At 38.9% G+C, this 12,580-nt stretch overlaps 1 protein-coding gene across 4 annotated transcripts in view; it reads left to right on the top strand.

Moving 5' to 3' along the window:
- Positions 1–12,580, top strand: part of MAST4 (microtubule associated serine/threonine kinase family member 4) — a 403,649-nt gene that overhangs the window by 255,020 nt on the left and 136,049 nt on the right. The window contains exon 1 of one of the 4 annotated variants that reach the window (XM_074995486.1): positions 1,431–1,570. The exons of the other annotated variants lie outside the window; for them this stretch is intronic. Coding sequence (XP_074851587.1) covers positions 1,479–1,570 — 92 coding nt within the window. The 5' untranslated portion in view covers positions 1,431–1,478. Of the gene's footprint in view, positions 1–1,430; positions 1,571–12,580 lie in introns of those variants that run through there. 4 annotated transcript variants of the gene reach the window in all.

Raw genomic sequence — 12,580 nt, 5'->3', positions numbered from 1 at the left:
AAGCCAGTGTGATTTATTTCTTGTGTTTTAGTCCCAATTTATGATATTTGAACATGTGGAATTGACAATATTGAGCAGATCAAAACAACACAGTTGTATAAACAGTGGGTGATGCTGACAGACTATAGAGCCAGGAGAGGGAGAAGTGTAGTACAATGCAGGGGCCTGCAGGGTAGAGGATGGACAATACACCAAAGGGGTCATGAACCATGTCCAAATGCTGAGAGTAAATGCTCAGTAAATACCCTTTTCTTCTTTTTTCCCCTCTCTCTCTCTCTCTGCACTGCTGTATGTCTGCTTTTCTTGTCAAAATAGGAGATAATAGATAGGAAAGAGTGCTTGTTTCAGTTCCACAGTATCTGTGCGCTCCACATCCCACCGCCCATGACAGCGCCACAACTTTTCATGTTAGTCTGGTGTATGGAGTTGCAGGCAGACAGGCTGAAAATAATTAATCAGGTTCTGTAATATCATATTTGTGAAGACAGACTTGAACCTATAAGCATCACTTACTGTGGTTATTGATGGAAGGTACAATTTACATGGCTTGAGTTCTTGTAGTACAGACAATGTGTCACTGAGCTATGCCAAATTATGAATCTTGACTGTCAGCACAGGCGTAGTAGCTCACTACATTACATGTGGGTGAGTTGCACCTTCTGTACTTCCTACTGAAACGTGCTCATTTTTGTAAGTATGATAAATGCTTGTTCTGTACTCCTGTTGCTTTGTCGCCACAGCCTAAAATGCTGTATGAAGTGCTTAACTTGGTGGAAAGATGAAAGAATGCACAGTCTCTCTTGTCTTGTGTAGTGCAGGAGCACTCAACTGTATTCTCAGTCCCTTGGTAAGCGGCAAGATGCAATCAAAGGTGACAGGTTTAAGTCTTGGAAAAGACTCTCAAAGATTCGCTTATTTCTAAAACAACTTGTGGGAGTGGGAGTGAGTAAATGGATTTTTTCTTTTTCAAAATATTTTTATTCTCATAGGAAAATAGAAAGTAAACATGTTATTGGTAATAACATTTGTAAACCAGACAGGTGTTTTTAAAAAGGAATATAAATAAAGGGAGCTTTTGGAAGTATAAAATGTTGTACTCCCCCTCTGGGTAGATCTAAATGGAACCTGCCAAACAGATGACAAAGTACCTTGGGCTGAAACACACACACACACACACACACACACACACACACACACAGTGTTTTCAGCAGACTGTGGGTTTAAACTGCTGTAATTATTGTGTATAGCCTGGCAGTGCCCCTGTTAGAGAGGCTAGACCAAAAAGAAAAGTTTACTGAACCTTTGAAGAAGCAGTTTGTGTATAAATTAGATAACACAAGAAGATTCTCAACTACACTTATAAAGTTTATCTTTAAATCAGAGTTCTTATTAACAATATTTTGCAGAGAGTGATCAGGTAATTGGGGATTTTTTTTTGTATTTTGGCTTTGAACTTTTAGTGGACTGAAAAGAAGGGAATGGATATGTCTGATCCAAATTATTGGATTGTCCTCTCAAACTGTACCCTGCCTCATTTGAGGAGTGGAAACAGGCTCCGTCGAACACAAAGGTAAAAATCCTTTCCAAGCTCTTCTGTGTTTTTGTTCAAAGGGATTTGGCTCTACTTGTTTCTCCACACTGTAAAGGATTTAAATGTCGTGTTTACCTAACATAGTTGTTGAACTTACTAGGTAAATCTCTCTAATTTAAAATATGCTTCAATACTTCCTGGTTTCATTTTTGTTCACTTTTTCAAATCCATAGATGATTTGGTACTTGCAGCTGCTGGGATTTATTTATTTTAAAGTAAAAGGCGATGGAAAGTTCTGTACCTTTTGACACTTTTTTTTTAATACTATTTGTTACTTTCCCTCCCAACATACATTTTTACTTCAATTTCTTTCTTTTAATACTGTTTCAACTGTCTGTCAAATATTTTACCTTTATTTGGAGTACACAGACTTTGTATAGATAGTCCAAGACAGTCTACTTTATACTGTACTCTTAAAGAGACAGGTTTGTGTAATTGTGGCATTTTTTTCTGGTTAGCTGACATTTATTAATGCAGTAATGGCCTTTTCATTTTTGACAGAAGAGTAGAAGTTGACTGCATTTAAAAAAAAAAATAAAAAAAAGGGGGGCAAATTTTTAGTAAAGTTAAAGGTCGTGCTGCTTATCAACCAAAAAATCCCAGGCAATCTGAAGCTGTGCTGACACTTCAGGATGTGTTAGAGGAGTATCTATTCCTGCTATAAAGTCTGATGTCCCTCTGTCACAATGAGTAAGAATAGTTTATAGAGTTTTATGACTATATCTGTTAAACTCCGCATCTTGTCATTTTGAGTCACATCATTGCTGTTGTTTTCAATGTGGTTAGTATTTAATCGGTGAAATATTTTTAAAAATATTTTCTCTACATATTTTTACTGTGTGTGTGTGTATAAATCTTAAGATATTGCTCCCTCTTGGCTTGCTATTTGTAAGCATAGCATAAAGAAAACAGGATAGCGGCTGAGCAGATCTGGAAGTTCATAAGCTTTAAGTAGTCATACAATGACATATTTTTCAAAACAAAAATGTCTGTACCGTGTCAAAGAAATTTGAGATAGGAGATAAACTATTAAATCATCAGGCCTATTTACTTGTCAAAGCACAGTTGCTCCTTACAAAATACACTCACTCACTCTGTCTGGCTCAGTATAGTTTTAAATGCTAGATTGCTTAGGAAATGCTTTCTTCTTTTAAAAATAATAAACTAATGCGCATGGGCAACTGAATGTGCAGGTATCATGTTTGCAGTTTCCTGATACAAATATGCTTCCAAAAAAAAGAGGGGGAGGGAGCACGCCTCAGACCTTGTTTAGCTCCTTCGCACTCTGCTAGCTCAAGTAGGTCTTGCACTTTCATGCAGACCTAAAAATACCTTTTATGAAGCATACTGCTGTGCAGAAGGCCAATTCTAATTCTAAATTCTTACTGTACTTTGTTTTTTCAGTCAATTTACGTGGATCTAGATCTGTATATACATTTTGAATGAACTTGTAAAGCAATACTGTAAGCATATCCCCACACTTGAAATGCTAACTGAATAATCAAGTATTCTGTGTAACTGCAATGTACACAGTCTGCCTGCATGTACTGCATAGTGTGCCACTATAGAACCATGTAAATCTTTCCGTTAAAAAACCCAGAGCAAGATAAACGGTCTTACCTTTCCCTTCTCCTTTCCAACCAATTCTGTCATTTCGTGGCATCTCCAAGAAGTGATCAGTAGGCCTATTGTGTCAAGGCAGTGTTTTAACTAATCCCGCAAGCGAGGCCTGCTTCTTTCCCATGTACAAGTATGTCCAGTATCTTCCTGGCATAGGTGGTTTAGTTCAAATAGCTGAAATGAGGGACATTTCCCAGTACAGGTGCAGAAAGGGGATTAGATGCACACAAAGTAATGGTTGGATCTGGGGGCAGAGGCCCTATTGTACCTGTCCTCTCATTCGTAGACTTATGATCAAAGAAGCAGATCCAATATAATATCTGAAGAGAGGGCAGGATAATGGGGTTAAAGGCCAGTGGGCTGCATTTCTTCATAGAAGAATATTACTGGGTAAAATTGGAGCTTTGGAACTGCATAGGGAAAAATGGGTTTTGGTTGAAGGACTGGATGATGCACTTCCCATTTTACAGTGGATAATGGAAGTTTGGGAGAGACCCAGAATACGAGCAAAGGGCTCATGAAATGAACCTGCTAGCTGTAGTTAATTGAAAGTGTGAGAACTAAGAACAGGGAGTTCTTCCCATGGCCGGTGAAACTGAACTGATATGTTTAGATGTTAAAAGTCGTGAATGAAACACCTTCTAACTGAAGTACAGGCAAACATGTTTCTTGGTGGAAACTTCAAAAATCGGGGTATCATTTTTGGTGTTCGATTGGGTTTATCTTGCTGTTGTCTTGTTTCTTCTGTCACCGCCACTTATTCTCTCCATAGCTGGAAGGCATTTGGGGCGGGGGGTGGAACAATTCATTCTCTTTGCCATGCTTCTGTGTGGTTGGAGGAAAGAAAATGGCCCAGGCATGCCCATTTCTCTTCTGGTTCTCAGACTTCATGGGGATTCTTCTCAAATACATTATAATGATTCCCCTGATTCCCTCCCTCCCTGAAATCACTTAACCTAGGAATATCGTTCCATTCTCCGAGCATCAGGAAAAACAGAGCGCCCTAGGTAGTCCAGGAGCGTAGGGGATTGCAATAGTCAGCACAGCTGCTCAGGGTACATACATGTACTTGTCTAAAAAAAATTCTTACTCAGACGAGGATCTGTCTTTCTGCTAATTTGAATGACTAAAATAAGTTTTTACTGTTGCTTGCTTCTTTTATTTATGCAGAACCTAGGGGAGAATGGGCTGGATTTTATTCTCACTCATGCATCATTGACAGACTTGTTAAATGAGTTCCAGTTGTAGCAGCTGTACTGGTGGTGAGGAAGCATGAGCAGGAAGTAGCCTAGTAGGTTTTCCACATCTTATGGTGGGTTTTCAGGGTTGGCCAATTACACAACCCTCTACTTGTAAACTGCACAGTTATGATGATGTACAAAGCACTGAGAGTCACTAAACGTGTGTCACCCAGCATTGTTTTTAGAGAGGTAGAACCAGCCTTCATATGTCGTCATTTTAATGTGTATTTAGCACCATGGATGTGCTTGGCTCTTTACAAAGAAGTGGCCCCTGCCGGAAATAGCTTCTCTAGATCTTCATAGAATGATGCGATTGCACTGATTGCCACATTTAATTTTGTTTTGCAAAATAATTCATTCGTTAAGTGCAGACAGTGCTGCTGTTCAGTGCATTTAGGATGTTTCTTCTTCAGACAGAAATACGCATTTCTCTGTCTCTCACATTCATTTATAAGCTTATACACCTTTTTTTTTAAAAGCCAGCAGTTCCTTTCTTTCCTTGAACACTTCATTGGAGTCACAGTGGAACAATTTATTGCATACTCTTTTCTGTTGTTTCAGGATGCTAACTATTCTGAAACACAGGGTTATAAATCATCACCTAATAATCAGTCACACTTTTGTGTGAACAATAATTAATATTGGCTACTGGTTTTATTTTTTCTTGTATGAGTGGAACAGTGTGATAGTGGAAACACTACCAATACAGGATACAATATGCCATCAGGTGATCAATTATCTAATCTAGCAACTCTGATTTCAGGTGATGCTAGTTCTTTTTAAATTTGCAACTGTAAGTTTCATAGAAATATCAGCTGCTGTCATCCTGGCCTGAGATTTTATTGGGGTTGAAAATACGTTGCATGTAGGATACTAAATAAACCTTTTGAGCACATGAGTTGTCAGTTTGAGTAGGCTCAACTGTATGTTTTGTTTAAGTATCATCTACAAATTCATAAAAAAAAAAAAAACATTAAAAAGCCAAAGAGGTTGGGAGTTTAGATGGATCCCTGCTCCTGTGAGTAAGAACTACTTTGTCTGAAGTTCCTTTAAAATTTTTACTTCATTGTTTACCATTGTATTTTAGAAAACTGGTTATAACAATTTTTCCTTTACTGATGTGTGTCTGAGATCTTTTGACCTGAACGAGTGGGTTCTTACAGAGAAAAAAAAATCCTGAAACAGGTATTTTAAAATCTAGAGTAAATTCCTTTCAAAGGAATGGGTGATAGTTGGGGCTTGAAACTACTTGATTCGACAGAGGTGACCTAATTTCATATAGTAGACAAGATAATACTAAACTTTTCTTATAGGTCCTGTTGCATTATTTCGCTGTACCTTGCTACGTTGTTTCAAGTGCAAGTGAAACTAATTAACTAATTAGTCTAAGAATAATTCTCTAGTGGAACAAGAATCTTAACAATGGTCCTGTGGGTGGCATAAGAAAAGTTGGCATCATTAATGGAATGAGAGTAACAACATGCAAACAGCCAAAAATACTCCATAATTGTATGTGTAGTGGTTGGATCTGCTGTTGCCCCAGTTTTACTTATTGTAGTCATATTACATAGTACTGAGTCAATTAAAAATAGCTAAAGAGCTACTGTTGACTGTGGGTGTATTCATAGCAATTAGCATTTTCCATTTAGTCTTAAGCCTTTAGATATTCACATTAAACTTTACACAAGGGGAGAGACACCCTGTGCATGTTTTATTACACTAATAGCTACTGGACATGCATGGAGAGAATATAATTATGCCAGAATTAAGGTGGTAGGAAATAGATCGTTGTATGCTGTTTAAGTTTACACAAGCACACTGACAAAGAATCTTGTTTTTTTAAAATGATAATCTGTTAAATTAATGGTCCTATTGCTATGTATAGTTAAAAACAATATGCTATCATAGCCTGCTAAATGTTTCCTTCCATTCCCAGTAGCATATGTAAGGAGGAATTTCTTACTTATACAGTGTTCAAGATCAGAGGGGCAGGGGACTTGGAATTTCTTTTGTTCTGGCTAATTTATCTTTTTTTTTTTTTCCTTTGAGCAATTTAAAGGTTGAACCTGTTGTTTAATCTGGAACACTCTCATCCAGCAACAGGTGTGGTCTGGCATGATTTTAGTTAGCCAAATTTCCACGTATCTTCGGCATGGTCAAGTTTCCTGTGGCCCTATAAAGTTTGTTTACAGCCACCTGTCCTGGCTCTCAGTATTCTGTGCTGCTGTTTATCTGTAATTTACCCCTAAATGTCTTCTAAGAGCCCGGTAAACAGTGGAAGTGTTGGTAATGTGCTATAATATTGACCTTGCGTCGTCCGGCAAATTGTCTCACTCTGCACTAGTCAGGTTCCAGGGTTCTGGGCTAGAGTTTATTTTCAGGTTCCCAGACAATCTAAATGTTGTCAACATCCAGCTCTTCCATGAGGAATTACCATTGTTTTCTTTCTTTCCGCCAAGTGCTCTGGGATTCATATGGTCAAATCCTGAGCTTTTTACTTGGAACTGAGGTAATACTGATAAGCCAAATTGAACCTCACCCCTCTGACACTTAGAACATGAGCCTCTACCACATGCACTAAATGCCAGCTGGCTGATAGCTAGGTCTGTAGAGCAGACTCATCATTCCCTCTGTCAGTGATCTCAGTGACCCAAGATAGGACAGTGCACCACATCCTGGGTTTCACTGACTCAGGTTAACTCCCATTGTCAGAGTGAGAACTGAGTCAGAATCTCAGGATTTGGCCCTTAGATCTTTTTGTGAATCAGATGGGAGAGGAACAGCACTCCATCATACATGTATAGTATTTTACACAAGCAATTAAATTTCTTGAAATTTACCCAGGCAGAGAACTTTGTGTTTTCTGAATGAGACAGAATAATCTTATCACATGATATTAATGTGCCAAATTGTTGTTCTAGTAATGCGGTTTTATTTGTACAGGTATTTAAACTTAAGTTTAGCTAGCATTAATATTATGTAGATCTCCTTCAATTTGAAGAAAAGTATTGGGGGAACACTTTCATGGCAGTCTTAAAAGATCAGGGAAGGTCAATTTTGTGGTTCTATTTACATTTCTTACACAGTGATCCAGCACAAATTGAATTACAGCAAGTTGTAACTGTGGGCACTAGGCTGACTAAATATAAACGTATCTGAGAAGTACAGTAACACTGGAGTAATTCCCCGATTCATCTGCTAATAGAAATGTGTCAAATCTACACACTGCATATTTCCCTGCTTCTGACAGATAAGTGAAGTAGTACTGAGCTGATGCCAGTGTAAATATATCAGCTCTTTCCCCCCTTTCTTTCACTTATCAGTAGTCTTCTCTGAATAATTGTTTGGGAACTAAGGAATATCACCATTGTATATTGTTCCCAGAAGATTATTATAATTATTTTAAATAGAATCTGTTGTTCCCAGGAAGCTCTGGCATGCACAATTGGATGCTTAGTAGTTTAAATTCTTGCAAATTCCTCACTCTGTATATTCCTCACTCTGTATATGTGGTAATTATGTAGATGTTTCAACATGCAGTGGCCTATTGCTGATATCATCTGGCTAGTGCATTTGATTTCAAAGCTAGTTAATAGAAAATTCCCTAAAAGGTTACCCGCGAATGGATTTCTTTTGTTCTTAGTATGTTACAATGAGGTCAAATAAGGCAGTACCTGTTGGGAGGAAAATGGCTAATTATCACATGACCTAAATATGCTCTTATTTAAGAGGGCTAGTGGAAATTTTACCTCATCTGCCAAGGCCATTAGGCTCTAGAGAACTCAGGGATGCATTAACTGATTTATAAAAAGTAGTGCTTCTTTATTGTCTAAGCATTTGCTTTAGCAATTAAAAATCTTATTGTTTTTGTCTTAATGGCAGGCAGATTTCAAGGCAGGCTTAGTATAGATCCATATGATGGAAATTAATGAAGAACAGGGTGCCCAACTGATGAAGCAAATATTTAATAATAAAATTAAGTGCTGCCTGTAGAAGTATTTATTTTAACTGGAATTTATATAGCTGCTGTCCCAGCCCTGTTTGATTATCTGCATATGCTCTGGAGCTTAAATGGGATTTATTTCCAGGAGCTCAAAAAATAAGTTGGCTGTAAAAACTAATTAATTTCTTGCTTTTGTTTGTATAAATAAAAATACATCTGCCTGTCTGAATTTAAAAACACTATTTGTAATTGAAACTGTTTTTGGGCATTTTTACAGCTTGTTTTCAAAAAGTTGTGAGAAATGTAAACTGCAGGACCCATGTTTTTTGTTATTGAAATCCAAGCCAGAGTAACCCAGAAGTTTATCTAGTGAGAAGCTAAATATTAGTTTGGTGGACTCAGTTAAATAATCAGAGGAAAATAATTTATACAATACGAGCTCCTTTCAGAGACATATCCAGCCACAAATGGATATGAATAACGAAATACCTCCAAACCTTTTGGAGAAAGTATTTTTTTCTTGGAGAGGTCTAATCCATGCTGGGATTTTTCTGCTTCTTCATGCCTTTACAAAACTCCCAGATTAATGCTACCTCCAATATTTTTCTGGAAATGTTTTTGTCTCTCTCTTGGAATGCAAGGGGAAGGAGAGAGGAAATGGGTTTTATATTCTGTCCCGAACTGCAACAGTTCTCCTGAACACCACTGGAAGAAGACATTTATTCCTTACAATTTGGACATTTTATAATCTTTTGAGCCCAGAATTTGTAGATTTCTCTCGTGTGGTTGGCTGACCTGACATTGGGATAACTCTTCCATGGTCAAATGCTCTGCAAATTGGTCTCGTTTCTTGGAGAAGTAGGGGAAGAGCAGAATTTAATTTTATTTGGATACCGTCTTAAATGAACACAAAGTAAAAATTAATTTGGTATGTTTTTTCCCTCTGTGCTTGTTACAAATAATGCTCCTTATTTCTGTAGCTAAAATGTTAGGAGATGGGATACATTTTTCTCTGTCCCCTCACTGCCCCTTTTTGCTATTTAGTGCATTTGGCACCACTTGGTTTATAGTCACATTCCCTTCTAAGATTCTGGGCCACAACCCCCTCATTTACTTGACACAGATAAATGTGCAAGAGCCAGTATAGTCAGTTGGCTCTATGCGGGCACAAAGGGATTGCCCATGTGGAACAGGTTGCCAGCTTAGAACTTTTAGTTTTTTTCCCCTGCTGTGCTGTAGATGTGGATCTTTCACAAAGCAAGTGAGGGAAGTCTGATATTTAAAATTAGTAGTGGTAGTAAGCCTCTTCCACTCCTACATCTTGGTGCGTAGGCTATTGACAGCCATTCATCAGTGCCCCCTGTCCTCGGTGATCTTTTTCAGATCTGACCAGTTGTATCCCATCTTTTGAGTGTCTGCCTTCAGGTCATTATGCTACATGTTCCTTGGGCACCCTCTTTTCCTTTTCCTTCTGGGTTCCAAGTTAAGGCTTGCCCTGTGATATTGGAGCTTGGTTTTCTAAGGGTATGTCCAATCCATTGCTATCTTTTTTCCCCGATTTCTTCTTTGGCATTAAGTTGGTGAGTCAGTTGCCACAGATCTTGATTGTTGACGGTACATGGGCAGTGGATCCAGAGGATTTTACAGGGGTAGTTATTGATACGATTTGACATTGGAGTTGAATAACCTCATCTGAGTCTGAGTTCTGATCTGCTTAGAATTTCAGATGTTTTTCATGAGAAGAAAGGTTATTTTTGTTTTCCCAATCCTCTCTCTTACAGCAGCAGTGGTGTCCCCTTCTTTTTCGATGATGCTGCCTAGGTATGTGAAGACCTCAACTTCTTCCACTGCACTGCTCCCAAGTGTGACTGTCTCTATACTATTGATGTTGCTTGTCAAGTTCTTAGTTTTTCCCTAGTAGATGTTTAAGCCAACTGTAGCTGAGATGTTGGCATGGTCTGACATCTTTTGTTGCATCTGTTGGTGGCTGTGGGAAGGATGTGCCAGATCATCAGTGAAGTTCAGATCCAGCTGAGTCAACAGTGTCCACTGGATCTCATTTCTTTTCCTTGCTGTTGTTGTCTTCATGACTCAGTGTATCACCAGGAGAAGGAGGAATGGTGACAACAAGCGGCCTTGTCGGACTCTCTCTTCACTTCAAAGCTCCTTGTGAACTATCCCCCGTGGCAAGCTTTGCTGATTATTCCTTCATAAGAGTTCTTAATCAGGCCAACTATCTTGGTTAGTATGCCGTAATGCCAGAGCAGCTGACCAGAGGGTTTCCTTGCATACACTGTCAAAGGCTTTCTCATAGTCAATGAAATTGATGTAAGTGGTGAATTTCATTCAATGAATTACTCCAATATGGTTTGTAATGTTGCAATCTGGTCAGTGCATGATCTACTCTGTCAAAAGCCAGCTTCCTGGTCTCTCATTCTTTCCAGGATGATTCTGTTGAATATCTTTCCTGGCACTGACAGAAGTGTGACTCCTCTGTAGTTCTCACGGTTGGTTAAACTGCCCTTCTTTTGCAATCTTCATGAGGTAGCCTTCCTTTCCAGTCTCCAGGTATATCCTCTTCTTCCCAGATCTTGTCAAATAGGAAAAACAGCATGTCTATTGGGGTATCGATGTCTGCTTTGAGGGCTTCTGCAGGAATGTTGTCTGGGCCTGCAGCTTTACCATTTTTTGCTTTCAAGATGGCCTTTCTGATCCCCTCTCTAGTCGGTCTGCTAGAAAATCAATTTATGTTGCTTGGATGTCTGGGTTTTCTGGGGCTGGTCTGTTGAGATGCTCTTCAAAATGTTCTGCCTATAGGTTCAGTTGTTGCTCTGTCCTTAGTATCAACTGTCCCTCTTTCTTTAACTGATCATTCAAGTCTGCTGCATTTTCCCAAAAGCTTCTTTTCAGTGTTGTATAGCTGTTTCATGTTTCTACTTGCCAATGCAGTTCTGCTTCATCCACCAGCTTCTCTGATTGTTCCCTTTTCTGTTGACTTCTGTGTATTCTTCCTGTGCTGCTTCCTTTCCTGCTCTGGTGTTGGCTGGAGTTAACTACCCTTTTGCACTCTTTTCTTGTGTCTTATGCATTGTTTTTGCAGAGATCCCTTACTTTTGTTATGGTTTTATGGTCTGACTACTTCTCGGCAGGTTACTGTTGTTGTTTCTTTAAATTTTTGGTACCAAGTATGTAGATCTGTGTCTTCATCGTACAAATCTTGTAGAATCTGAAACTTTTTGATCAACATAAGTTGATACTGGTCCTTCATCTTTGTATTTTTCAAGAGGCTGATGTATGTTTGTCTTCTAGTTACTGTTTCTGTCATGTTCTTCAGCTTCATTTTCAATTTGGATACCAACAGCTGGTGGTCCCATGCTATGTCGGCTCCTCTCTTCACTTGAATGTCATGTAGTGATTGTCTAAATTTTTTTGATATACAGAGGTGATTGATCTAGTTCTTCTTTAAAGTGATCTCGAGAGACCCATGTTGTATTGTGAATTCTTTTGTGAGGGAACATACTGTTTTTTATGACAAGGTTCTTAAGGGCACAGATGTCTGCAGACCTTACTCCATTTTCGTTCATCTCTCCCAGTCCCTGGGTGCCCATCACCTCTTTGTAGCTGGTGATGTCTGCTCCAATTTTTGTATTTAAGTCTTCCGTCACGATAATTTCTCTGTCATATAGTTTGTCAAGTACATCATGCAGTCTGTTGTAGAAATCATCTTTTGCTTCTTCACTGTGATCAATTGATGGTGCCTAGCACTGGATGATGTTCACCTTGATCATCATCTTTTTAGTTCTGAACAAGGCTGTTGTCATTCTTGGGTCAAGGGCTCCCCATCGAATCAATTCCTTCTCTGCTTCTTTTGATAACATAAGTGCAATGCCTTCCGTGTGTGAAGCATTGTCATCTTTGTGCCCTGAGTACAGTAGCACCTCTCCTGTTGGCGGTCTTAATTGTCCTCACTGTAGCCATCTGGTGTCACTGGCACTTCAAACTTACAGCATTGCATTTTTGTGGCTATTTGCACTGTCTTTCCTGTTTCGTACACTTGTTCTGATTTTCCATGTTCTGCTAAGCAGGGTCTTCCTGGTTGATAGAAGGGTGGTTGGTCATGTAGCTTCCTTCCAGCTTTCATTACAGTATGTCTTACCCCCTCGAGATGGGGGCCCTTTTTCTACC

This window comes from Carettochelys insculpta, chromosome 5 (genome assembly GCF_033958435.1).
Source record: "Carettochelys insculpta isolate YL-2023 chromosome 5, ASM3395843v1, whole genome shotgun sequence".
NCBI lineage: Eukaryota > Metazoa > Chordata > Testudines > Carettochelyidae > Carettochelys > Carettochelys insculpta.
This window is presented reverse-complemented; position numbering and strand designations above follow the sequence as displayed.